This window comes from Chlorocebus sabaeus, chromosome 1 (genome assembly GCF_047675955.1).
Source record: "Chlorocebus sabaeus isolate Y175 chromosome 1, mChlSab1.0.hap1, whole genome shotgun sequence".
Taxonomy (NCBI): domain Eukaryota; kingdom Metazoa; phylum Chordata; class Mammalia; order Primates; family Cercopithecidae; genus Chlorocebus; species Chlorocebus sabaeus.
In genome coordinates, this window is record NC_132904.1 from 8,817,233 (window position 1) to 8,844,507 (window position 27,275).

The 27,275-nt window shown below is 56.4% G+C and overlaps 1 protein-coding gene across 3 annotated transcripts; it reads right to left on the reverse strand.

The window, feature by feature from the left end:
- Positions 1 to 272: 272 nt before the first annotated feature.
- On the reverse strand, positions 273 to 26,950 carry FRMD8 (FERM domain containing 8). 3 transcript variants are annotated; one of them, XM_037999067.2, is made up of 11 exons: positions 26,823 to 26,950; positions 26,463 to 26,547; positions 24,067 to 24,234; positions 19,937 to 20,038; positions 19,511 to 19,569; positions 19,204 to 19,370; positions 16,935 to 17,156; positions 14,443 to 14,566; positions 13,419 to 13,562; positions 8,978 to 9,182; positions 273 to 2,550 (listed from the first exon to the last, which is right to left on the reverse strand). In XM_037999067.2, the coding sequence occupies exons 2-11, from the start codon at positions 26,545 to 26,547 to the stop codon at positions 2,432 to 2,434; spliced, it is 1,395 nt and encodes a 464-aa protein (XP_037854995.1). In that variant the 5' UTR covers positions 26,823 to 26,950; the 3' UTR covers positions 273 to 2,431. The 3 variants fall into 3 exon arrangements, with proteins under 3 accessions (XP_037854995.1, XP_037854998.1, XP_037854996.1); XM_037999068.2 differs by lacking the exon at positions 273 to 2,550 and adding an exon at positions 7,768 to 7,895; XM_037999070.2 differs by lacking the exon at positions 24,067 to 24,234 and having other exon boundaries at positions 26,823 to 26,947.
- Positions 26,951 to 27,275: the final 325 nt, after the last annotated feature.

Genomic DNA, 27,275 nt, shown 5'->3' on the forward strand with positions numbered 1-27,275 from the left:
ATGAGGTGCCCTCAGGAAGGGCATGAGCATCTGCAGTTACCCACCTTGGTCCCCAAAGGAACCCCAGAACCCCTCCTGGGCAACCTGGGCCTGGCAGTACTATAAGCCACCAAGACAGCTTCACACGGGTGCTCCATGGGCATCAAACTGGCCGGCCTGAGGGCTGCACACCTCGACACACGTTTCATGAAAACCAAATATGCAGCCTGTAATCAACTCCTGGACTGTTACGGACACACCCTCATTATTTCATATCATGAGCTACCCCAGAGTTTGTTAGAAACTGATTTTATTAATAAGTCACATGATACAAAAGAATGAGAACATTCAAAGAATGAGTAAAATCCTGCTTTGTCCCAAAGGACAAGCAGAAAATGTTAAGGCACAATGGATGCTCAGAAAACAAGAAGCTGATGGGAAAACACGTCATCTGTGTACTGAGACATACACACTCCAACCCACCACACCGACACACCCTTGCCCACCCATCAGATAAGAATTCACCTAGAATCAGCTGGGGGCGGTGGCTCACGCCTATGATCCCAGCACTTTGGGAGGTCAAGGCAGGCGGATCATGAGGTCAGGAGTTCAAGACCAGCCTGACCAACATGGTGAAACCCTGTTTCTACTAAAAATGCAAAAAGTAGTGGGGCGTGGTGGCACGCACCTGTAATCCCAGCTACTCAGGAGGCAGAGGCAGGAGAATCGCTTGAGGCAGAAGTTGCAGTGAGCCAAGATTGTGCCACTGCACTCCAGCCTGGGCGACAGAGCAAGACTCTGTCTCAAAAAAAAAAAAAAAAAAAAAAAATCACCTGGAATCAAAGCAGTGGGGCTGGGACAACCTGCGCTGGAGCCACCAGAACAGGTGGGCAGGCGGCTTGGTGAGACCGAGCAACTCCGGGAGGGGAGACGAGAACTGGCAGCTGACATGACCCTGTGGCCAGGACATTCCAATAGACTAGGAGCACTTCCCAGGCCTCTTCTTTCCGCCTATTATTTTAACAAAGTCCATGCTGCCAGAAGGCAAGCCCACCTCAAAACACCTGGCACATTCACAAGCTACCAAAGAGTGGAGGGCCAACAGGCTCTGATACTTGGAGTAGCTTCCTCTCCCACGGCTTTCCACCGGGAACAGAAGACAAAGGCAAGCCAAGCCCTGTGCTGCCACAGGAAGTCCCAGGAAGCACCTGTGAGACCCGCACACCCACCTCGGAGGGTCCCAGGGCTGGGAAAGCCCTCCTCTCGGGCTCAGCTCATCTGGGACAAGGCAGAGCCCCTGCTGCCCGGAGGGCAAGCTGGGACCAGAGAAGCCAAGCACCCACAGCAAAGTCATCTTTCCAAGTGTCCTCGAGAAAGAGACTGTCTTGTGTGGCCCAGGCTTTTCTGGGCATGCACTGGCCCCAGAGGAATCCATGGTGCCGCCTGGGAAGGAGCGCGCAGCAGAGGTTACCCAGGGGGCTTCCTGGCGTTGCCCCGGCACAACTCAAATGAACAAAGACCAAACTGAAACCTGAAGACCCAGACACGGGGAGGAGAGGGCAGGTCTGGCCAGTCCACTAGGGGAGCTGCCTGGGCTCCAGGGAGTGCCCACCCGGGGATTTTCAGGAGTTTTTCAGACTGTGAGTGTGGGTCTGGAGGCCAGGTGGTCCACAGGACAGCCACCTCCCAGCAGTGACATCACCAAAGACTACCAAAAAGGCATGCTCCTTCTGGTGTCTCGTGCCTGCAAAGGAGACCCAGAACGAGGGGCATAGGAAACCCAGGTAGGGTTCTGCCTGGCTCCCTCCATTCCTGATTCAACTAGGGAGGTGTGGTGGGGGCCCTCACTGTGTTTCTGTCCTGGTTCAATCCAGAGAGGCCCCTCCCACCCTCCTCAGAGTGGTGGCCCAGCCTGGCAGGTGGCCCTGGTGGCCAGGGGTGGAGCACCAGCAGAAGGCAGGCAGGAAACTGGTCATCCAAGTACAGGGGGTGGAGCACTAGCAGGAGGAAGGCGGGGACTTGTCACCCAAGTTCAGGGAAGAGGTCAAAGGCACACATTGGACCTTCAGGTCCCAAACCTCAATCCTTGGTCCTCTGCCACTGGAGCTGCCACCGGGTACTTCAGAACAGGGACACTGCCCATCTTGAGGTGGGCACAAAGGCATGTTTCTGGTGAGGGTGGCAGCTGCAGCTTGATCAGATGGTCCTGAGATAGCAGCAGGGCCCAGTGTCTGGGGGAAGGGCGGGCAGGCTGCAGAGGGGCCCTGCGGAAAGCCCTGGCCAGCTTCGCACAGCCCGGGGCCAGTCACTTCTCTGTGGTCTGAGAAATCTGCTGAGGCAGCCCACCCCATGTGCATGACCCATGAGACTGCTGCAGCCAGCCCCTGCCCCTCAGGAGGACAGTGCCGGGCCAGGGCCCCCAGTTGCCCTCCTCCTGCCGGGTGCGGTGTCCTCAGCCCTGCTCCAGGCTGTCGCTGGGTTGTACCACGGTGTAGCTCCCCTGGCCCAAGGACAGCTGCCGGCTGAAGAAGGACGTGGTGCGCTTCGGCTTCACTCGCCTGATCCCCTTGCCTGCGAGGGAACAGGAGGGCACACTGAGCAGAGGTGCTGTCCCTGTGTGAGGAGGCTCAGGCCCAGAAAGCCAGGTTCTGGCTCCAGCATGATGGCTTCTTCCAGAGCCTGGTCAGACTGAGCTCTCCTCGTCCGAGTGTCAGCCCCCTCAGCATGCTACAGTGTACCTGAGCAGCGCTCCCTAACACTGCCGACCTAAGGTCATCACAAACAAGGAGGGTCTTCATAGCCAAGAGAAGCCTGGGGAGATGCGACAGCTAATGCAGTGTGGGGTCCTGGTGGGATCCTGGCACAGAGGAACGTCTGGAAAACACTATGGAAATCTGACTTTGGCTAATAATAGCAATACCGGGTCATTAATTAAAACAAAAGTACCATATTGCTGTAAGATGTTAGTTTTTGTTTTTTGTTTTGTTTTGAGATGGAGTCTTGCTCTGTCACCCAGGCTGGAGTGCAGTGGCGCAATCTCAGCTCACTGCAACCTCCGCCTCCCAGGTTCAAGCGATTCTCCTGCCTCAGCCTCCTGAGCAGCTGGGACTATAGATGCATACCACTACGCACACTAATTTTTGTATTTTTAGTAGATATGGGGTTTCACCATGCTGGCCAGGATGGTCTTGATCTCTTGACCTCGTGATCCACCCGCCTCGGCCTCCCAAAGTGCTGGGATTACAGATGTGACAGGACCACTATGCCTGGCTAATTTTTGTATTTTTAGTAGAGATGGAGTTTCACCATATTGGCCAGGCTGGTCTCAAACTCCTGACCTCATGATCCACCTGCCTTGGCCTCCCAAAGTGCTGGGATTACAGGTGTGAGCCACCATGTCCCACCTTTGTGTGTTTGTTTTGTTTTGTTTTGAGACAGGCTGTGTTGCTCAGGCTGGAGTGCAGTGTTACAATCATGGCTCACTGCAGCCTTACCTCCTAAGCCCAACTGATCCTCCCACTTCAGCATCCCCAGTAGCTGGGACTATAGGTGTGAGCCATGGATAATGTTTTTTTAGTTTGTGTAGAGACAGGGTCTTGCTCGATTGCCCAGGCTGGTCTCAAACTCCTGGGCTCAGGTGAGCCTCCTGCCTTTGTCTCCCAAAATACTGAGATTACAGGTGTGAGCCACCGTGTCTGGCCAAGACGTTAGTAATAATTTTTGTTTTTTGTTTTTTTAGACAGGGTCTCACTGTCACCCAGGCTGGACTGCAGTGTTGTGATCATAACTCACTGAAGCCTTAACCCTTCTGGCTCAGGTGATCCTCCCATCTCAGCCTCCCAACTAGCTGGGACTTCAGGTGTGCGCCACCATGCCCTGCTAATCTTTTAAATAGAGATGGGGTCTTGCTATGTTGCACAGGCTGAGACTCCTAGACTCAAGCAATTTGCCTGCCTCGGCCTCCCAAAGTATTGGGATTATAGCCATCTCACCTGGCCAAGATGTTAATTTTAAAGTCAAGCAACAGAAGAAAAATGAGCAAAAGAAATCATCAGTAATTCAGGAAGGAAATCTAAATATGATCAAGCATGTAAAAATTTGCAATCGGCCAGGCGCGGTGGCTCACCTGAGGTCAGGAGTTCGAGACCAGGCTGGCCAACATGGCGGAACCCTGTCTCTACTGAAAATACAAAAATTAGCCGGGCATGGTGGCAGGCGCCTGCAATCCCCACTACTCGGGAGGCTGAGGCAGGGAGAATCGCTTGAACCTGGGAGGCGGAGTTTGCAGTGGGCCGAGATTGCGCCATTGTACTCAAGCCTGGGCGACACAGCGAGACGGTCTCAAAAAAAGAAAAATTTCCAATCTCACTGTGTTCAAACACCAGCCCAGACAAGTTTCCTTTGGCTCAGAATGATTACACTCATTGTGGGTGAGGGCATAGGAGGCAGATGCCATCTTCTCTGCTGTGGAGGGTACACCTGGGTACAACCTCTCTGGAAGGTGGCAGGTATGAAAAGCCTCTTCAAAATCAGCATATTGCCCAGGCATGGTGCTCACATCTGTAATCCTAGCACTTTGGGAGGCCGAGGTGGGAGGATCATTTGATCCCAGGAGTCTGAGACCAGCCTGGGCAACATAGTGAGATACTGTCTTGACAAAGAATTTAAAAATCAGCCGGGAGTAGTGGCTCATGCCTGTAGTCCCACCTACTCAGGAGACTGCAGGAGGAGGATTGCTTGAGCACACAGGAGGTAGAGGCTGCAGTGAGCCTTGACTAGGCCATTGCACTCCAGCCTGGGCACCAGAGTGAAACCCTGTTTAAAAGAAAAATCTGGGGCCGGGCGCTGTGGCTCAAGCCTGTAATCCCAGCACTTTGGGAGGCCGAGACGGGCGGATCACGAGGTCAGGAGATCGAGACCATCCTGGCTAACACGGTGAAACCCCGTCTCTACTAAAAAATACAAAAAACTAGCCAGACGTGGTGGCGGCGCCTGTAGTCCCAGCTACTCGGGAGGCTGAGGCAGGAGAATGGCGGGAACCCGGGAGGCGGAGCTTGCAGTGAGCTGAGATCCGGCCACTGCACTCCAGCCTGGGCGACAGAGCCAGACTCCGTCTCAAAAAAAAAAAAAAAAGAAAAAAAAAGAAAAATCTGCACACTTTTACAACAGCAAGGCCATTTCTAGGAACGTATCCTGAGGAAACAGTTCAGATGCTAAGGAAAGACTTTGCCGTAGATGTGCTGTTTAGAAGAGCCGAACGCTGAAAACTGTAATGCCCACAAGCAGAGGACTGGGTGAAAATGAGCGTGCTAAAACCATGCTAAGGAGTGCCACACAGTGGTCCAAATTATACTAGAGAAAAAGTTTGCTTTTTCTGATTATAAAACTTATTCTAGGGCCGGGCAAGGTGCCTCACACCTGTAATCCCAGCACTTTGGGAGGAAGAGGTGGGTAGATCACCTGAGGTCAGGAGTTCGAGATTAGGATGACCAACATGGAGAAACACCATCTCTACAAAATTAGCTGGACGTGGTGGCACCTGCCTATAATCCCAGATACTCGGGAGGCTGAGGCAGGAGAATTGCTGGAACCACGAGGTGGAGGCTGTGGTGAGCCGAGAGCACGCGACTGCACTCCAGCTTGGGCAACAAGAGTGAAACTCCACCTCCAAAAAAAAGAAAAAACAATTATTCTAAAAATTACAAGACTTGTAAAAGATTTACGTGCTCCAAGAAGTACAAAGAAAAAGTCAAAGCTATAGCCACTGACGGCCACAGCTGGGCCCTCCCGCCTCATGCGCGTGGCTGCACACATGCTGTCCTGTTACTCATTTCTTTTTTTCTTTTGAGACAGAGTCTCGCACTGTCACCCAGGCTGGAGTGCAGTGGCGCGATTGCGGCTCCCTGCAAGCTCCGCCTCCTGGGTTCACGCCATTCTCCTGAGTAGCTGGGACTACAGGCGGCCGCCACCACGTCTGGCTAATTTTTTTTGTATTTTTAGTAGAGACAGGGTTTCACCGTGTTAGCTAGGATGGTCTTCATCTCCTGACCTTGTGATCTGCCCGCCTTGGCCTCCCAAAGTGCTGGGATTACAGGCGTGAGTCAACGTGCCCAGGCTACTCATTTCTTTTTTTTTTTTTTGAGACAGAGTCTCACTCTGTTGCCCAGGCTGGAGTGCAGTGGCGCAATCTCGGCTCACTGCAAGCTCTGCCTCCCAGGTTCACGCCATTCTCCTGCCTCAGCCTCCCGAGTAGCTGGGACTACAGGCACCTACCACTACACCTGGCTACTTTTTTGTATTTTCAGTAGAGACAGGGTTTCACCATGTTAGCCAGGATGGTCTCGATCTCCTGACCTCATGATCTGCCTGCCTCGGCCTCCCAAAGTGCTGGGATTACAGGTGTGAGCCACCGCACCTGGCCTATTTATTTATTTATTTTTTGAGACAGAGTTTCGTTCTTGTTGCCCAGGCTGGAGTGTAGTGGCGTGATCTTGGCTCACCGCAACCTCTGCCTCCTGGGTTCAAGCGATTCTTCTGCCTCAGCCTCCCAAGTAGCTGGGACTACAGGTGCCCACCATCACGCCCAGCTAATTTTGTATTTTTAGTAGAGATAAGGTTTCTCCATGTTGGTCAGGCTGGTCTTGAACTACCGACCTCAGGTGATCCGCCCGCCTTGGCCTCCCAAAATGCTAGGATTACAGGCATGAGCCACTGTGCCCAGCCAGGGTATTCCTTTTTAAAAATAGAGTCTCGGGCCGAGCGTGGTGTTTCACTCCTGTAATCCCAGCACTTTGGGAGGCCAAGGCGGGCAGATCACGAGGACAGGAAATCGAGACCATCCTGGCTAACATGGTGAAAAGCCATCTCTACTAAAAATATAAAAAATTAGCTGGGCATGGTGGCGGGCACCTGTAGTCCCAGCTACTCGTGAGGCTGAGACAGGAGAATCGCTAGAACCGGGGAGGCAGAAGTTGCAGTGAGCCGAGATCACGCCACTGCACTCCAGCCTGGGTGACAGAGCGAGACTCCATCTCAAAAATAAATAAATAAATAAATTAATTAATTAATTAAAAAAATATATAGGGTCTCATCATTGTCACCCAGGCTGCAGTACAGTGGTGCAATCGTAGCTCACTGCAAACCTCCAACTCCTGGGCTCAGAGATACTCCTGCCTCATCAGCCTCCCAAGTAGGTGCACTACAGGCATATACCACCATGCTCAGCTAATTTTATTTTATTTTATTTTATTTTATTTTATTTTTTGAGACGGAGTCTTGCTCTGTAGCCCGGGCTGGACTGCAGTGGCCGGATCTCAGCTCACTGCAAGCTCCGCCTCCCGGGTTTACGCCATTCTCCTGCCTCAGCCTCCGGAGTAGCTGGGACTACAGGCGCCCGCCACCTCGCCCGGCTAGTTTTTTGTATTTTTTTTAGTAGAGACGGGGTTTCACCGTGTTAGCCAGGATGGTCTCGATCTCCTGACCTCGTGATCCGCCCGTCTCGGCCTCCCAAAGTGCTGGGATTACAGGCTTGAGCCACCGCGCCCGGCCGCTCAGCTAATTTTAAGTACATTTTGTAGAGACAGGGTCTCACTCTGTTGTCCAGGCTGGTCTTGAACTTCTGGGCTCAAGCGATCCTCTTTATCTTGGCCTCCCAAAGTACTGGGATTACAGGTGTGAGCCACTGTGCCCTGCCTGGGTACTGTATTTTTACCAGCTGCACTGAACACCCCAGGATGTGGTCACAACACTGATTACCCAACGCTTTATTTATTTATTTATTTATTTATTTATTTATTTATGAATGAGACGGAGTCTTGTTCTGTCTCCCAGGCTAGAGTGCAAAGATGCAATCTCGGCTCATAGCAACCTCTGCCTCCCGGGTTCAAGCGTTTTTCCTGCCGCAGCCTCCCAAGCAGCTGGAATTACAGGTGCCCGTCACACACCTCGCTAACTTTTTTGTATTTTTAGAAGCGACAGGGTTTAACCATGTTGGCCAGCCTGGTCTTGAACTCCTAACCTCAGGTGATCCTCCCGCCTCGGCCTCCCAAAGTGCTGGGATTATAGGCATGGCCACCATGCCCTGCCTACCCAACACTTTTTTTTTTTTTTTTTTTTGAGGCGGAGTCTTGCTCTGTCGCCCAGGCTGGAGTGCAGTGGCACGATCTCGGCTCACTGCAAGCTCTGCCTCCTGGGTTCACGCCATTCTCCTGCCTCAGCCTCCCGAGTAGCTGGGACTACAGGCGCCCGCCACCACGCCCGGCTAATTTTTTTGTATTTTTTTTTTTTTTTTTTTTTTTTTTTTTTTTTTTTGAGACGGAGTCTGGCTCAGTCGCCCAGGCTGGAGTGCAGTGGCGCGATCTCGGCTCACTGCAAGCTCCGCCTCCCGGGTTCACGCCATTCTCCTGCCTCAGCCTCCCGGGTAGCCGGGACTACAGGCGCCCGCCACCTCGCCCGGCTAATTTTTTGCATTTTTTAGTAGAGACGGGGTTTCACCGTGTTAGCCAGGATGGTCTCGATCTCCTGACCTCGTGATCCGCCCGCCTCGGCCTCCCAAAGTGCTGGGATTACAGGCGTGAGCCACCGCGCCCGGCCTTTTTTTGTATTTTTAGTAGAGATGGGGTTTCACCGTGTTAGCCAGGATGGTCTCGATCTCCTGACCTCGTGATCCACCCATCTCGGCCTCCCAAAGTGCTGGGATTACAGGCTTGAGCCACCGCGCCCGGCCTTACCCAACACTTTAATAACAGATGTTGAGTAGTTTCCCGGATCACATCCCAGACAACGCTGCAGAACACGTCTGTGGCGCAGCAGTGAGAAGGGACAGGAAAGGCACTATGGCCAAGACCCAGGCTCGCCCTGCTCACAGTTGGGTCCTGAGATGGAGGCCAGCTCACACTGGGTCTGGAGCTGCTCTGCAATGCCTGTCCTCAGGAACGCCCCCCGGCGTGCGCATGTGCATGCGTGTTTGTGTGTGCATGTGCACAGAAGGGCTGCTCACCGTCCTCCACGTAGTCGATGGTGGAGAGATGCTGGATCCGGCTGGACACCACGCTGCCCTGCCTCCTCAGCTTGGGGCGCTGAACAGGAGCCTGTGAGGAGCTGGGGTCCGAGGGCGGGCCCGTCGCACTGTCCTGGGGGCCTGCGGGCTCCGCCACCTGGCTCAGTTCAATGCAGTACTCAATGAGGCTGCTCATCAGCTCGGCCTGGGGAGGAGGGGGCAGTGTGACGCCTGGCCAGACCCCCCCTTCCATGCCTGTTGCTGAGTCTGCTCTCTGGTTGGGGAAGCAGGGGAGGGGACACACATCGCTCAGGAGGGAGGGAGTGGGGAGGCAGGGGAGCTGTCCCACTCGGATGACTGTGAAGGTGAGTCCTGGTGGATGAGGAGGGGTCCCCAGGTCTGGGAGTTCGGGTGGGAAAGAAAGAACATTCTAGTCAGAAGGTGCAGCCCAGGAAGGCTGACCCAGTGGGCAGAAGAGGTGGGGAGGGAGGGGGAAAGGAGCCCGGCTGCTGCAAAGAGGAGGAAGAGTGGGGAGGCGGGGCGGGGAGGCGGGTAGTGCTGGCTGGGAGGAAAACCTGCAGCCAGGAGGAAGGGGCGAGATGTCACCGGGGCAGGGGCGGGTGGCTCCCCAACAGCACATTCTTCAAAACTGACTCCTACTCAACAGGTGTGAAGCATGAGGCACACTGACAGAAAAGATACAGCAGCCAGGTACCAGCAGGCACAGCTGGGCACCAAGGACAGGGCCCTCAGGGGTCTGAGGGAGTCACAGACAGAGGGCATCAAGAGGGTGGTGCCCCTTAGTCAGGACACAGGTATTTCCTGAGTGCCTCCCACGTGCCAGGCACTGCTGCAGGCCTAGGACAAGGTGAGTCCAAGTAGACAGGAATGGTCACCTGTGCTTCTGACTGGTGGGGCTGGGTCAGACGCTGGGAGTGGCCCTGCGGAGACTGGCCTGGCTCCTGCCTTTCTAAGGGCAGCTACAACCCCCCTGGGTGGGTGAGGGGGGCACTGCTGCCCGGCCCAGAAGGAAGAGCAGAGGCCTGGTGGACTGTCCACCCGCACTCCTCTGCTCACCGAGTGGACTCCACCAGCCAAAGGGCAGTGGGCTGGCGAGGGGACGGCAGCTGGTGGGGACGGAGTCCTGAGCTGCAACCATAACAGGGAAGCCTTCTAAGTCCCCTAGAACAAAAACTGCACAGCAACATGCCTTTGAGGCTCAGGGAGCCTGCCGTTCACATGCAGCTGAAAGAGGAAGTTCCGTTGAACATCCGTCCAAGAAAAAACTCAGCAAGCCAGGGTCAGAAAGGAACTTCCTCAACCTGATTAAACACATCTCGGAAGAACCCACAGCAAAATCCCACTTATTCAGTGAAAGACAATACCTTCTCTCAGGCCGGGTGCGTCAGGGACGCCTGCTCACACCTATCCATCCTACACTGGGGGTCAGAGGCACTGTCAGGCAAGGCAAGCAAGAGGCACAGATAGGAAAGTGAGACCCAGCTTTCCCCACTCACAGACCACATGACTGTCCACATAGAAAGTCCCAGGCCAGGCCAGGCGCCATGGCTCATGCCTGTACTCCGAGCACTTTGGGAGGCTGAGGCGGGTGGATCACCTGAGGTCAAGAGTTTGAGACCAGCCTGGCCAACACGGTGAAATCCCATCTGTACAAAAATACAAAAATTAGCTGGGCGTGGTGGCAGGCTCCTGCAATCCCAGCTACTCAGGAGGCTGAGGTGAGAGAATCGCTCGAACCTAGGAGGCGGAGGTTGCAGTGAGCTAAGATTGTGCCATTGCACTCCAGCCTGAGCGACAGAGCGAGACTCAGTCTCAAAAAAAAAAGACCCAGGCAGACACAGGGGCTCACGCCTGTAATCCTAGCACTTTGGGAGGCCAAGGTGGGAGAATCATTTCAGGCCAGGAGTTCAAGATTAGCCTGGGCAACATAGTGAGACCTTGTCTCTACAAATATAATAAAATAAAGTTAGCCTGGCACGGTGGTGCACACCTGTGGCTTGGGATGACAGCTTGAGCCCAGGAGGTTGAGGATGCAGTGAGCTATGATTGCGCCAGAACGAGAGTGTTTCCAAAAAAACAAAAACAATTGGCCGGGCGCGGTGGCTCACACCTGTAATCCCAGCACTTTGGGAGGCCGAGATGGGCGGATCATGAGGTCAGGAGATTGAGACCATCCTGGCTAACACAGTGAAACCCCATATCTACTAAAAATACAAAAAATAAGCCAGTTGTGGTGGCGGGCGCCTGTAGTCCCAGCTACTCGGGAGGCTGAGGCAGGAGAATGGCGGGAACCCGGGAGGCAGAGCTTGCAGTGAGCCGAGATCGTGCCACTGCACTCCAGCCTGGGCGACAGAGTGAGACTCCGTCTCAAAAAAAACAAAACAAAACAAACAAACAAACAAAAAACAATTATATTTCTATACAAGGAAATGATCAATTGGAAATTGAAATTAAAAACAGTGGCATTTACAGTAGCACCGAAAGAAAAAAAAAACAGGGATAAATCTAACAAAAGAAATAGAAGCTTTGTATGCTGAAAACTATAAAATATTAATGAAACAAATCAGAGACAAATAAATGGAGATACAGAAATAAATGGAATGGAAGACTTAAGAGGTCAGTTACCTCCAAAGTAATCAATGCAATCTCAATAAAAATCCTAGGCAGCCTTTTTTCGGGGGGTGAATCGGGGAGCGTCCTAGAAATCAATAAGCTGATGCTAAAACTTCTATGGAAATGCAAAGGAACTGGAATAGCTGAAACCATTTTGAAAAGAACAAAGTTCTGAACATCTGTCTACCTGATTTCAAGACTTATTATAAAGGTTCAAAAATCAATATATCATGTGATTATTATTGAAAGACACACATAGATCAGTGGTTTAGAAGAGGGAATCCAGAAACAGACCCATATACGCACAGCAAATTGATTTTCAACAAAGAGGTCAGGGCAATTCAATGTGTTTTTCTTTTCTTTCTTTTTTTTTTTTTTTTTATTGAGATAGAGTCTCACTCTGTTGCCTAGGCTGGAGTGCAGTGGTACCATCTCAGCTCACCACAATCTCCACCTCCCGGGTTCAAGTGATTCTCGTGCTTCAGTCCCCCAAGTAGTAGCTGGGATTACAGGCGTGTGCCACCACACCTGGCCAATTTTTCGTATTTTTCGTATTTTTCGTAGAGACGGGGGTTTTGCTATATTGGCCAGGCTGGTCTTGAGCTCCTGGCCTAAAGAGATCCGCCCACCTTGGCTTCCCAAAGTTCTGGGATTACAAGCATGATCCACTGTGCCTGCCAATTCAATGTCTTTTCAACAAATGACACCGAAACAATTGAGAATCTGTAAACACGAACATGAACACTGACCTGTATATCACACCTGATGTAAAATATTGACTGGGATGGCTGGTAGGCTTATATTTACACAACTTCCACAAGAAAACGTGACAAAATCTTTGTGGTCTTGGGTTAGGCAAAATTTCTTAGGAAACAAAAAGCATAAACCAGTCTCCGTCTCAAAAAAAAAAAAAAAGAAAAAAGAAAATTGTGAACTTTGAACATAAAGGTGAGAATATCTTGGAGTTCAAAGCCATGAGGCAGGGACAGGAGTGCCCTCGAGTGGGGGCCAGGAAAATGGGGAGCAGCAAGGGAAGCTGGGGGAGGAGGTGGCTGGTGGGGGCGGAAAGAAGCTTCCAGGAACGTGTGGTTAAGCTGAGAAGGGGGAGGGGCCTCCTGTGGCAAAGCAGAGGCCCATGGGGCTAGGAGCAGCCCCCAGTATGGGAGGCACAGGGGTGGGGTCTGGCTGTGAAGGGAGGGGTGAAGGTGGGGAAGGGCATCAAAAGGAAGCTGGAAAGGTGTGGGATGAAAGATCCAGAGAGACCTAAGATGAAGACAAGACAGGGTGGGAGCAGTCCTGAAAGGGCCCTGCGGCAGGGAGGGGCCTCTGATGTGACCCAAGTGGGAGAGGAAAGGCAGGGGAGGGAGGCTGGGGTGGAAGAGGTGCTCAGTGCTGAGTAAAACACGCCGAATGAAGGGGAAAATCAAACACAGGCTTGGAGAGGCCCAGTGCTTCCACGCCCACCACAGGGGACAGTGAGCAGGGTCACAACAGCACTGCTCTTGGGGACAGGAGGAGAGGGTGCAGGCTGGTCTCAAAGCACTGGGCAAGCCCTCAACAAACAGCTGCCGGAACCCACAGCTGCCACCGCCACCGGCGTGGAGTCCGCAGACCAGGCCTCCTGACCTCCCAGGGCGGCTCTGGGTCAGCAGGAGTCAAGGCACCCCTTGTACCCAGGCCGCTTTCATCCTCAGGCCCAAGGCAGCTTCTCACCTCCTTCCCTGCCAGCCTGGTGCCTCTAATCGTCTGGGACCCAGGGCACCTGGGCCCGGCCTCCCCACCCGTGTGCAGGCACCACCCGCGCTACCTGCTTGGAGTAGATCTTGAGGAGCTTGTTGACAGGCGTGCCCTCGCTGTCTCCGTCGAACTCCAGCCACAGGATGGGCTCCTCCTCCTCGGGGGAGGTGTGGTCCCACGACAGCTCCTGGAAGCGCAGGCCCAGCAGGACGTGCTGGCCAGCAGGAGACACAGAGCCAGGCTTGACCCCTGGGCAGAGGTCTGCTCCCCACCCCATCCCACTCAGACACCACCAGGAGGGGACACCTGGCCAGGGTGTGTGCCTCTCCAAGGCTGACTCTACATTTGTTCGTGTGTTTCTCTAAGGAGAGAGCCTCAGCTTTCATCAGAGTCTCCCGGGGGCTGCGGTCCAGGGAGGCTGAGATCCCCTCTCCCACAAGTCCCACCAGCGGGCCAAGCCCCTGACAGCTGGGGATGCACGTCGGGGAGGAGGCAGGTGGGGAAGGGGAGCCTCTTCTATGAGGTTGGGGGTGGCATCTAGCATGAGGCTGAGCTGGGCCCTGCCTCCCAGGGCACAGATGGCAGGAGGGGCTGAGGTCCCTCTTCCGGGACAACCAGAAGCCAGTCAAAACTCCTCTGCTGGCTTAGGGGTGAATTTCTGCCAGGGACAGGTAATCTGCCCCACGGGGCTGGCTGCTGACGCGGCCCTCTACCCAGGGCTGGCCACCAAACGCAGGGAGAAGAGGACATGGTCAGCCCAAGAGGGCTCCCCAGCAACAGGGTCTTCTGGAGCACCAGGCTGTTCTCTAGCCATCAGCCAGGCAGAACAGAGGGCCCTGCTGCCCTCCCTCCACTCAGGGGTGGAAGTCCCAGCTGCGGCCTCCCCTGCCCCGGCCACGCCACAGCCTAGCATGTTGGGCAAGAGGACCCAGGATCACCCTCAGGGGCTACAAAGACATCTGAGGGAGGCAGGGTCCCTCCCAGATAGTCCACCCACCTTGCCCCCAGACCCCCACAGGCCCAGAGGAACCAGGAAGGCCTGAGTCAGGAGCCCCCTCCCATCCTCTCCACCCTGGAGGAGCTGGGGGCGGTACCTTCTCTCTGCTGTCGATGACGTGCACGCCTTCCAGACTGATGGCCACAGAAACTGGCTTGCGCCCACCCCGGTGCAAAAAGCCTTGGGCTGGCTTGTCAACCTCGCCGTGGAAGAAGGCACATCTAGGGAGCAGACTGGGGTCAGCCTCCGGCCGGCATCAAAAATGCTGAGGGAGGCTGCTCGAGGCCCCAGCCTGGGCCCTGAGAAGCTTCTGCTGTTTGGGTGACTAAACCCGCTCTGGGGAAGGGAGAAACGGAGGTGGGAGGCTTTGTGGGGAGACAGCATCTGAGCTGGCAGTGTGTGACTGGAGGGAGAAAGGCCTGATGGCACACAGAAGGGTGGGCACTGCAGGCGGAGGGAAGCGCGTGGCCCCAGGCGTGGAGCAAACCAGTCATGTGGGCCTGGCACTTGGTCTGGGGGCCAGGGCTGCGGGAGGCGGCCAGGAGAGCCGGCTGGCCACTGTCCGGGCAGACACCTTTCAGTAGCAGGGGCCTGCTGGGAAGTGCGAGGAGGTGAGGGGAGTGGCTCTAGGGCTCAAAACTGAGAAGAGCTGCCGCCTGTCCCTCCTGCAGCCTCGCCTTCTCCCATCCCTCGGGTTCACCCTTGCCCTCACCACCCACTGAGCCAGAGCCCAAGTTAAACCCCGCTCTCTCCACACAACGGGACGGAGCCGGAGACCAGCACGGGCCACCTTGAATTCCTAGGGCCGTCTGCTGGAAGACTTCTGTCCCCCAGGCTCAGCTGATGGCCAGACCTCCGATTTCACTGAGGAAACCGAGCAGCCAGGAGAGGGCCCCCTGCCGGTCAGCACACATGGCTGTCACCTCCCCCTCAAAATCACTACAAGCCCTGTTTTTTCACCCCATTTTACAGCAGGGCTGTGATAGCTGGTCACACTCGCTGTCTCCATCCCTGCTCACGCTTGCCCACCAGGCTGGAGCCCACGTCCCTCGCCGGCTGCCAGGAGGACAAGCGGGACGTGCGCTCGGAGCTACTGCAGCTGGAGCCCTCCTGCCTTGCTAGGGGCCCAGGGCCCCTTCTCACCTGGCCCACACTTGCCTCCCAGCATCTCTCCAGGCTTCAGGTGCCATCCATATGCACAGGATTCACCAAATATGAGCTTCAGTTCAGACTGCACTAGACACCAGATGCCCACTCGAAGTTGCCAGTGGGGCGCCTAACAAGCATCTCAAAATCAACATGTCCAAAGCAAGCTCCCAGCCGGGCACAGTGGCTCACGCCTACAATCCTAGTGCTGTGGGAGGCTGAGGCGGGAGGATCACTTGACCCCAGGAGTTCCAGACCAGCCTGAGCAACAGGCAAAACCCTGTCTCTACACAAAATACAAAAATTAGGCCGGGTGTGCTGGCTCCCAGCACTTTGGGAGGCTGAGGCAGGCGGATCACCTGAGGTTGGGAGTTCGAGGCCAGCCTGGCCAACATGGTGAAACCCCATCTCTACTAAAAATACAAAAATTAGCCAGGCATGGTGGTACGTGCCTATAGTCCCTGCTACTTGGGAGGCTGAGGCAGGAGAATCGCTTGAACCCGGAAGGCAGAGGCTGCAGTGAGCCAAGATATGACACTGCACTCCAGCCTGGGCAACAAGAGCAATACTCCATCTCAAAAAACAAAAACAAAAACAAAAAAAAACCCAGGCATGGTGGTGCACACCTGTGGTCCCAGCTACTCAGGAGGCTTGCTTGAGCCCCGGAGGTCGAGCCTGCAGTGAGCTATGATTGTGCCACTGCACTCCAGTCTGAGTGACAGAGCAAGACCCTGTCTCAAAACAAAAACCACCACATTCCTACACTTCCCCTGACCGCTCCACAGCACCGCCCCCAGCTCAGCTGATGATGAAACCATCTGCCAGGGGCTTAGGCCAGTTCTCTCTGCCTCCTCTCCTTTGCTTCGTCCACTGCACATCCATCTGGCAAATGCTGTCACTCTGCCCTCAGATGCCCTGCATCTGACCATCTCGCCTGTTCTGACCACAGGGCCCGAGCCACACCCCACCCTCTGGTCTCCTGGCTGCCGCCTGTGCCCACTGACAGGCTCTCCTCAACCTCTCTGTTCTTGTCTCTCTCCACTAGAACGTCAGCTTCACTAGGCAGGGGCATGGTGTCTGGCTCACAGGGGCCTCCAGTGCCCAGGGAGCGCGCGTGCAGTAGGTGCACAGAGCTGTTTGTTAGACACCAACTTCGTGACAGACAGAGCCGGCTGAAGGCGAGGTCGGCTGGGCCAGTGACCAGCCGACTGTGCCAGGTAGGAGGAGAGGACCCATCCAAAGGGTCCCAGCCCCTGACAGGGGAAAGGGGAGGAGGACAGGTGCCCAGTTTGGGATGGTGGGGCCTGAGGTGCTCGGGACAAGACACCACTTCATGGGGACATAGCTCAGTTGGGGCAGAAGTGGGCTCACTGGCAGCTGTGTTAGCAAAGCCCAAGGACAGTCTGCAGGGGGGTTGGGGGACCACGGTGCTGTGCCTCTCACCCGTAGAAGGGCAGCTCGTGGCACTTGAAGAGGTAGGCACGGTAGTGGGTGCCCAGGGCAGCCTCGTATCCGCCGTCGCTGCCAACCTCCTGCACCTGGCGGTAGGCGTTCAGCAGGCCCTGCTCGCCCGGCCCGGCCCTGGTCCCGCGGCCCCGAAGGGCAGCAAAGAGACCCTGGCCCCGCTTGCAGAGGTGGGCAGGGAGGAAGGAGTCCAGCTTCTCCCTGTGGAGGAAGGAAGACGGGTGCTAGCAGCCCAACTAGAGGTGCCAGGCTCACAGGGGAGGGCGGGGGAAGCAGGGCTGCCTGGAGGAAGCGGACACACATCTACTTCCAAATCAGACACTAGGTAAGGAGCCCAGGAGGAGACCCAGGCACCAGACAGCGGGGGTTCAGTTCTTGGCCCCTCTCTGAAGGGCAGACTCCAGGGCTGGCCTGCGTCTGCCACGAGCAGCTGTGTAGCTGGTGAGAGGCACCTCCTGTCCTGCTCCCGCTTCCTCTGTAGAGTGGGGATGCTGACGCCCCTACCTGTCCTGGGTGAGCTCCCCTGGCCCTAAAACCTGACAAGCTCTCCAAGTGCAGGCCAAGGACTGTGATGGGGCTCCCTATGAGGCCCACCTGGGGCTGTCCCTCTGCCCATCCAACCTGAGGTCACCGTCTGAAGCCAAAGGCTCAGCCTGCAGCTCCAGATGCCTGCATCTCCAGCTGCATCTCCAACAGGAACCCGGGCCCCCACTTCCTGCACTTCCCACCAGTCCTGCCTTAGCCAGCAGCCTCTGCACTGCAGCCCCATGTGCGCCAGGGTCCCCCACAGGGCCTGGTCCTGTCTCCCAACCCTTCCTGCCTCCTGCCTGGTTGGCTACCACGTACCCACCCAGGAAACTCATAGCAGCCGAAGGGGCAGACTTCGCCCCCAGAAAGGAAGGAACCCACCACTTTGAGCGCCCGCAGTGTGCCCCGCACTGCAGAGGTCCCCCTACCCCCACCTGCAAGGGCACACAGACACACAGGGCCGCCAGGCAAGTGAAGGAGGCCCAGGAGGCGGGCCCAGGTCTGCAGCTCACAGCGAAGGCGAGAGGCTGAGGGAAGATCTGGAGGCCAAGCAAACAGCCCCCACCCGCCTGGAATCAGACTACAGCTGGAGGGTTTCAGAGCAATGTCTGTGTCACCAAGTCAGGACCGCTGGGATTTCTGAACTGGTGGAACTTTTATAACAAAAACCGGTGCAGGGGTTTTAATGCTCTCGATGCTTTGTTCTGCCAGATAAAAACGTGAAAACGCCAATCTATAACCAGCACAGGCTCACAAAAGAAAGGGCATCTCCCCCCGACACACGAAGCAGGAGAGGCCCTGGCATAACCGCAGCTGATTCCCCACCTCAGGCAGCAGGTACTGTGTGGGCTGGGGATCGGCCATCAGATAAGCTGCAGTCAGAGTGCTCAGTTTTTTTTTTTTTTTTTTAAGACAGAGTCTCACTCTGTCGCCCAGGCTGGAGTGCAGTGACACACTCTTGGCTCACTGCAACCTCTACCTCCCGGGTTCAAGTGATTCTCCTGCCTCAGCCTCCCGAACAGCTGGGATTACAGGTGCACACCACCACACCCGGCTACTTGTTGTTTTTAGTAGAGGTGGGGTTTCACCATGTTGGCCAGGTTGGTCTCGTACTCCTGACGTTAAGCGATTTGCCTGCCTTGGCCTCCCAAAATGTTGGGATTACAGGTGTGAGCCACCATGCCCGGCCCCTTCACTGGAATTATTTCTAAACCTCAGGATAATCCTCCATGGAGACCAGAGACTGGCCTGGGCTTTGGCAGGGCAGACTCAATCCTCGCCACCCAAGGCCCTGCTAAGTTACACAGCAGAGAGCTCAGCTCTTGGAGAGAGGGCTGGGAGGCGGACAACCAACGTGCTGACTGCCTGGGGAACATCCCAGGAGTCTGGAACTAAGCTGGCCTGTTACTGGTGACAAAGGGTCAGTATTTGGTTGGTCTCTGGCTGTGACTCCAAAAGCCCAGCTCCTCTGACCTCGGCCGGAGGCAGGGCTCCAGATTCTTCTCCCCGACTTCACCTGAGGCTCCCACCCAGGGCAGGTGAGGAAAAGGAGGCTGAGGGGCAGAGCAACTGCCTAGGGCCAGAGTGAGCACACGGGGCTGAGGCCTCCTGACTCCAGAACCCTGCCCCACTTTGCGAGACCGAAGACTGCTTGTAAGTTCGATACCAGGGACAAACTCCCCTACCCAGCATCCCCGCCTCAGGTCACACAGGCCCTCACCTCAGGGCGCAGGCTGCCGGCTGGCCGGGCTGGTAGGGCCCGAGCTGGACGCGGCACACCAGGGCGCCCAGAGCCTCGCAGTCCTCCACGTCGCACGGGTACCTCGCAGCCAGCACGTTGCCCTTGGCCTCCTCATAGAGCAGCCGCAGGACCTCCTCGTCACGGATCTGCAGGCGGGTGTGGCAGGGAGAGCCGCTCAGCTGGTGCGAGCAGGTGTTCGCAAGGTGCAAACGTCCAGGGGTCTAGAGACAAAGAGGCTGGGCACAAGGGGCCGGGCCTGGTGGGGCCACCAGGGCTCCTGCCTCACCTGGAGCTCCCGCCGCTTTGGGAAGAATACGTTCCTTCGGAACTGCAGGAAAGGCTCATCTGGGGAGACAGGCTAGGTCACTGCCAGGCATCCCCATTCTGCTTAGCCCTCCCCTTTCCCCTGACTGGCCCAGGCCCCAGCCACCAACCTCACCGACCACGGCTGAGAAAACCAGAGGGCTGTGCAGAGGGTGGAGTGCGCAGCTCATCCCAACGTGCCCCAGCAGCTCCCAGCCCACCCCCCCCGGGGCTTCTCTCAGGGACCCCTTCCTCCCCTGCCAGTGGTGGCTGTTGGAGCCTGGGGGAGACGCAGGCCCTGCCCCTCAGTCAGGGCTGCTCCTTGCTGGCAGGGCCCTGGCTGGGCTGGGAGCCAGAGCTGCAGACTCAGGTGGTCCCGAGGCAAGGACGGACAGACAGCAGCACTGACCCATGGCCACGTCGTCGTCCGGGGCACTGGTGAAGCGCAGCAGCAGCTCCGGCCACTGGCGTCCCAGCTTGTAGGGCTGGTGCTTGGGTTTCAGCTGCACCTCTGCAGGACGAGATGGGGAGCAGCCCATGCAGCCTCCGGCCAGTCCAGCGGCTGCCCTCCCACCTATCACACTGCATAGCATGACGACAGTCACAACCAATAGTAACTGAGCAGGTGCCAAGGGTCCAGAGCCATTTACTCTGCAATAACCCTATCCCCCATTTCACCCATGGAGCAAATGAGCCTCAGAGAGGTCAAGTTCCTAGTCCAAAGTCACACAGCAAGTGACGAAGGTCTGGCTCCAGGCACAGCCAGCCGCTACCTGTTCACTGCAGCCCCAGGGCAAGCTGAAGCTGGAGGCTGTGGCCGAAGGAAGGTGCTAGGGCACAAAGGAACCCGCAATGCCATCAGGAAGCAGAACCTGAAATTGGCAACTGGGGCCCAGAGGCCCGAGGGGCTGCCCTGCCGTCCCCCTGGCAGAGCCTGGGCCTCCCCGTCTTCACTTCCCACCCCTGACACCTCCAAGGAGCTCTAGCTGACCTTCCATCCTGCAAGCTCTGCACCTCTGTGGCCCACCCGCAACCCAGCTCCTGCCTGGCCCTCCCACCCTATCTCCTCTCACTGCCTCTCCCGCGCTGCTCCTGCCACCCTGGCCTTCTTAAATCTCCTGACTTGAATCTCAAGTCATCCCCAGCTTGCTTGTGCCAAGGCCTCTGCACCTGCTGTTCCTCTTTTCCTGGACTCCTTTGTCCCAGATCCTCCTGTGGCTAACTGAGGTCTTAGTTCAAGGGCTGCCTTCCCTGGACCCCTAACTACTAAGGCAGCCCCTCCTCAAAATTTACCATCACCCCGATGGCACCACATGTGTTTGCCTTCACAGGCTGATCAGTACCTGACATTCCCTGCTGCTGCCACTCACAGGGCTGCCGACTCGTCCACCGCTGTATCCCTGGGGCGCAGTGACCTCACCAGGGGTTGGCAGAATGACCAAGTGCACCAGTCCAGCCCCTCAAACTCCAGGCTGCCCCATGCCACCACTGCTCTGGACCCAGGACTCAGTGCCTCAGGCCAGGAGGGACAAAGCCTTTCGGCTCACACACCAGCACCCACCAAAAAACAGTGGCCATGGGGGTCTCTGCCTTTGAGAGGTATGAGGCCACTTCCAAGTTCATCTAGAGATGTATGGGGATGTCTGTCACCGGGGTACAGGAGCCAGAGCTTGCTTCAAGCCTCCTGAGCCCTGCCTGATCCACATCTCCCCGCTCTACCCTTCCGTGGTCCCCACTGATGGCCGATCGCCTCTCCTGCTGGCCTGAGGCCAGGGGTCCTCATCTCTGCTCTTTGGGCTATCTGGGCCTTCCACCTGGAAGAGCAGTCACAGCCTCCAATTGGGCCTCCCTGCCCACAGCCCTTCGACTCACCCCTGCATCCAGCCTCTGCAGCCCTTTCTTGTCCCATCAATTCTGGTCCCATCATTTCTGGTCCAGATTTCCCAGAGGCTCCACAGCCCTCCTTTACAACCTAAACCCTGGGCCCCACCCATGTCACCACCTCCAGTAGGGAAACACCATTTATTTACCCCCAATAGTCGCCTCCCTACTGACTGGGTGAAAGGGCTCCATCAACTCCCCTCATGGAGTCCTCATGCTCTCTCTGTCTGGAAACTCAAAGGATGTCAGGGCTGGAGGACACAGAGATCACCCACTTTACAGCGGGGAAACTGAAGCTCGGGAAGGCACAATGCCTCAGGCCACATGGGGCTAGTGGCTAAACCAGGAACAGAGCTCTGCTTCCTAAACCTCCCTTCACCATACTTTAGGCTCTAAAGTTCCAATGGTGGTTGGGCGCGGTGGCTCATGCCTGTAATCCCAGCACTTTGGGAGGCTGAGGCGGGTGGATCACTTGAGGTCAGGAGTTCGAGACCAGCCTGGTCAACATGGCAAAACCCCGTCTCCACTAAAAATACAAAAATTAGCCAGGCGTGGTGTCATATGCTTGTAATCCCAGCTACTCGGGAGGCTGAGGCAGGAGAATCACTTGAACCCAAGAGGCGGAGGTTGCAGTGAGCCAGAATTGCACCACTGCACTCCAACCTGGGCAACAGAGTGAGACTCTGTCTCAAAAAACTAAAAACTAAAAAATAAATAAATAAAAGAAAGTTAAATTAAGTTCCACCAGTGCCTTCCCTCCTGTATTCCCAGCATCTAGAATACCACGTAGCCTGAGAGAGGCTTTGCACGTCCTCGTGGAACGAGCGCAGTAACTGACTAGATGGGGCCTAGGGACACCCTGGAGACAAGGATGCCCTTCCTGCTGTCTATAGCCCAGCCCTGACCAGCCTTAACCCCAAGCCCCAGCAGCTCAAAAGACTCCTTCCTGTCTTCAGTGCAGTCCCAGAGACTTCCAGATGGGGCCTTCCTGCCTGGAGGCTGTTGTCTAAATGGGACGGAAGGTCCCTGGAGCCCTGTTCCATGCAGAGCGACAATGGCATTGAGAAAGCTAAGTCCTGCCAAAACATCCGGCATGAAGGGCAGCTCCAGAAGCCGGCGCCCCTCCCTGCCCTTGCAGGGCACTCACGGCCCTGGAGCATCTGTCACTGGTTCACCCCATCAGGAGTGTGGGGGCAGGGGGGCAAGGGTTCTGGGAGGCCCCAGTCACAGCTGAAGTGGCTTTTCAACCTCCCTGAACCCAGCCTGGGAACAGAGTGGGTGCTGACTTTGTGCCGGGGTCTTCTGCCACCATCCTCCTGCGGGGGCTGGGCAACAAAGCAGCCCATTCATGTTAGTTCCAGCCTCCGGCTGTGGGAGAGCGGGAATGTGGTGAGGAGGGAGCGGGGACGGAGGAGGTGAGAGGAGGAGACAGGCTGCCCAGCAGGCTCTGGGAGCTTCTTGAGCCAAGGCAGGGGCCAACCCATGCAGAACTGTACCCCCAGCTTTCAGACACAAACCAAGGGGCCCACAGTCCTGACCCGAGGCCCGGAGGTGAAGGAGAGGTGACTGGGCTGGGCATGGGGTGGCCGAGGAGCCGGGGCAGCAGGAAGAGGGTGGGCGAGAAGCTCCCAGCAGCAGCTGAGCAGGAAGCTCCTACTGGCAGAGGGGAGGGGGTGGAGGGAAGGATAAGGGTGGGGAACAGGGGTGCCAAATGTTCCCTGTCCCCCCACCAGCAACCTCAGAAGACATAACCCTTGGGCCTGACTCAGGCTGTCCTGGGACTGGTCACCCCCTTCTTGCCTGCGTTCCTCTACAACGAAGGGAATGTGCAAGCTAAGAAAACTCGCCTGGCCATGGCACCAATTTACTAAACAACGACATGGGGCAGCCTCTTCCTCGACCCCCTCCTGTGCGAACCAGCAGGCTCAGAGACCCTGTTCACTGAGGGACCCCGGGCTGAGGGTCTAGAGAGCCACTGCCCCCAGGTCCCTCCATCTTGCAATCTCAGCCTGAAAGGGCAGGATGTGGGTGGTCACGAGGCCAGGCAGGCAGGGCTGGAGGCTCCCCTCCCAGAGAAGTCAAGTCTCTACTCTTCCCACCCTCACTAACAGCCTCAGGGTCAGAGGGGCCTACTTCCTGGGCCATGTCCCTTCTCCTCCCTGTCCCCAAGGAACAGAAACAGTTCAAAGAGGCAGACCGGGAAGCCACTCAGGCCTGAATCTGTCTTGCTCCTGCCACACAGCGGTCTCACCACCTTAACCACAACTTCCTCCCTGCAAGACTGGCCTGGGCCTGAGGATAAGGTGAAATCAAGGCTCCCCAACACCACCCAGGTTGTGGCAAAGGTTATGCTCCGCAGACAAGGCCCCCTTCCTCCCTCCCTCCTGCAGTACCGTCTCCAGACCACCCAGCCCCAGCACGACCTGGGGGGCAGGCGTGGCCACCCCTCCACCACCAGCAGACAGACAGACAGCAGGGCCAGGAGCGGGGGCCTTCTCAGGGCTCTAGGTGCTTAGATGGGTAGACAGCTCAGGATAAACCCAAGTCCCACCTTCCCCCATGTGCAGTGGCCAGCGGCTCCAAACACTGCCCCTCCCTCCTGTACTGGTCAGTGCTCTTCCAACCCTCCAGCCTGGGCTCTTCACTGCCAAGCCTTACCCAGCAGAGGGGAGACCAGCCAGAGCGCGAAGACATCCAGGGCAATGTCTGGGAGCTGCAGGACCTCGCGGACGGCGCGGTGCAGCTCATGGGCACTGAGCGAGGGTAGGTTCTCCACAGCCAGGGGCACCACCGTGTCATCCGCCAGGTATACCAGCACGTCAGCCGCTGTGATGGAGGCCAGGCAGGCTCAGCTGAGGCCTCTGCCTGGCACAACCAGGCCAGGCCAACCAGGTACCCTCGGCCAACCAGGTACCCTCTACCACCCACTGGGGCTGGAGCCCCCACCCTACACTCCTGAGACAAGAGTCCACGCCAGAGGCAGAGCCCCAGCAGCCCCAAAAGACCCTATCATGGCTGCTGTCTATTAGTGTTTCCTTGACGCCCTCAAACCACCCAGAAACCCAGGAACTCCTGCCCAGAGACCAGCCCCGCCCCAATCCCCCAAGATTCAAATTAAGCCTGGCCATTGCAAACCTGCCCCTCACCGCCATAGCTGCCCCAAGGATTCAGCTGTTCTGCCCTGAACAAGAACATTCCACAAATGTGAAACTACGGCACAGAGAGGCTGAAACCATCCTGAGGCTATGGCAGTCTGTCTGTCTGTCTGTCTGGCAGCAGCGAGAGCTGGTAACCCACTGCTGTCCTCAGGCAAGTCTCTCTCTGACTCAGGCTAAGATGGGAAGAGAGGATTCCTTAGGTCACCCAGGTTAAAGCAAGGTCTCAGCTTCCTTAGGACTCTTCAAGTCTTAGGACTCTTTAAGCCTCAGGAGTCAATACTGGGTCTTTCAGGTCAGCCTGAAGCAGCCTGGGGAAGAACAGCCCAAATAGCTGAGAGTTCCCTGTGACAACTTGTGGGTTCCAGAGCCAAACGGAGACACCTAGAAGAGCAACCAGATTCAAATCCCCACCCCTGGGACTGCAGGCAAGGCGAAGGAACGCCGAGCTTTGGGGCCGACATACTTGGGTTCCCATCCCTGCCTGGTCGCTGGCCAACTTCAGCGAGTCAATTTAAGTGTCAGTTGCCTCATCTGTAAAAGTAGAGCTAATACTCCTCCCTCCAAGAGTGTGTGGAAGGGCACAGTTTCTCGTCTACACAAGGGAAGGTGCTTCTTGGACCCCCAGTCTGTTATGCTCCAGCAGCTACTCTCAGAGATCAAAAAATCACTTCCAGGAGGCTCAGGTTCAGATCCACTTCACAGGCAAGGAGAACTGAGGCACTGGAAGCTGCAGGATGTGATCACCTGGAGAGCTTCCATAGCCTGCCTACGACTTAACCTCCCTAGGGCCCAGTTTCCCCCCTATCAAATGAAGATCATGATCCCTGCTTTCTTTTTCTTTTTCTTTTTTTTTTTTTTTTTGAGATGATGGAGTTTCACTGTCGTTGCCCAGGCTGGAGTGCAATGGTGCGATCTCAGCTCACCGCAACCTCCGCCTCTCGGGTTCAAGCGATTCTCCTGCCTCAGCCTCCTGAGTAGCTGGGATTTCAGGCATGCGCCACCATGCCCAGCTAATTTTGCATTTTAAGTAGAGACGGGGTTTCTCCATTGTTGGTCAGGCTGGTCTTGAACTCTCGACCTCAAGTGATCTGCCTGCCTCGGCCTCCCAAAGTGCTGGGATTACAGGCGTGAGCTACTGCGCCGGGCCGACGGATCCCTGCTTTCAAAAGGCTATTTGGGAGAAAGAAATGACACAGCTGGGTGCAGTGGCTCACACCTGTAATTCCAGCACTGTGGGAGGCCAAGGTGAGCAGATCACGAGGTCAGGTGATCAAGACCATCCTGGCTAACACGGTGAAACCCCGTCTTTACTAAAAATACAAAAAATTAGCCGGGAGTGGTGGCGGGTGCCTGTAGTCCCAGCTACTCAGGAGGCAGAGCTTGCAGTGAGCCAAGATCGCGCCACTGCACTCTAGCCTGGGCAACAGAGCGAGACTCGGAAAGAGAGAGAGAGAGAGAGGAAAGGAAAGAACGAACGAACACACACAAAGAAAGGACACACAGAAAGTGAACGTGTCACTTTTCTATGTTGCCCAGGCTGGTCTCGAACTCCTGGGCACATGTGGTCTGCCCACCTTGGCCTCCCAAAGTTCTGGGATTACAGGCGTGAACCACATCAGACCTCACTTTTCATTCATACAATCTCATTTGAATTTCACAGCTATGTTAAATAAGCTCATTTTACAAATGAATGTGAGATTCACGAGGACCCAACCTGGCCAGTAAACTAGTGACAGAGCCTCTGACTTCTGTGAGTTTTCCACATCTGAATGTACCCTATTATTTCTTAGTTGATACATAAATTATCTTTAATGAAAAAGAAGACAAGCCAGAGCCACTTCTCCAGGGCTAGGGTCCCAGGAGGGTGTGGAAGACAGGAGATGCGGGCGGACCCACCTCGGGCTCCCACGGAGGACACGCTGCTTCGGTGGGACCGCTCAGCGGGGCCGGGCTGCCCGGTACTGCCTTCTGTCCCGTCCATCTGCAAAGGCAAAGAGAAACAGCAGTTACCGGGAGCCAGGGATGGGGGGGTTGGAGGTCTCCTCAAGCTCTCAGTGAGGACGGTAAGGGGTCCCGGACTGGGTTCGCAAGGTTGAGCGGCGCTGCTTGGAGGGGCCAAGAGTGCAGACCGGGCACTGGTGGGAGGGGTGCGGGTTGCTACGGTCAAGAACGGAGGTCGACCAGGATGCCCAGGCAGGACAAGGCGCACCGCCAGCCGGGGACGGGGGCCCGGGCCAGACGTCGCCGTGCTCTCACCACGCAGGGACACAGAGCCCGCCACCTGAGAGGCCAGGCTCCTGCCCGGAATCCGGCCCCGCCGCCAAGCCCGCCACCGGCCGCACTCCGGCTCCCGCTAAGGACCCAGCTGACCGGGAAGCTACGCGGAAGCTGAGGCGGGAGGAAGCGCGGCGCGCGAGGCCCCGCCCCTCCGGCCGGCGGGAGCCAATGGGAGCCCAGAGTCGCCCCGCGCGGCCCGCGCATGCCCGGCCGCCCGCCTCGCGTGTCTTGTCACGCCCGTAGGGTGGCGGCGTCACGTACCAGCCCCGCCACCACCCGAGTGATCCAGGGCTAGTTTCCCCTCACAAAGGCCCCGAGTGTTGGCCTGTAAGAGGGTTTGGCGAAGATTCGAGAATCAGGCTAGGGGCGTTGGCATGCCCACGCTGGGACTTCGGGCTAGTTCCTTCCCTGTGAAATGGACACTTCGTGGCA

Coding starts and splice junctions, on each gene's coding strand:
- FRMD8 (XM_037999067.2), bottom strand. CDS start 26,547: ATGGACGGGACAGAAGGCAGTACCGGGCAGCCCGGCCCCGCTGAGCGG. Junction 17,157..19,203: donor CCGGCAGCCTGCGCCCTGAG/GTGAGGGCCTGT, acceptor CTTCCTCCACAG/GGAGAAGCTGGACTCCTTCC. Junction 13,563..14,442: donor TCATCGACAGCAGAGAGAAG/GTACCGCCCCCA, acceptor CCTGCTGGCCAG/CACGTCCTGCTGGGCCTGCG.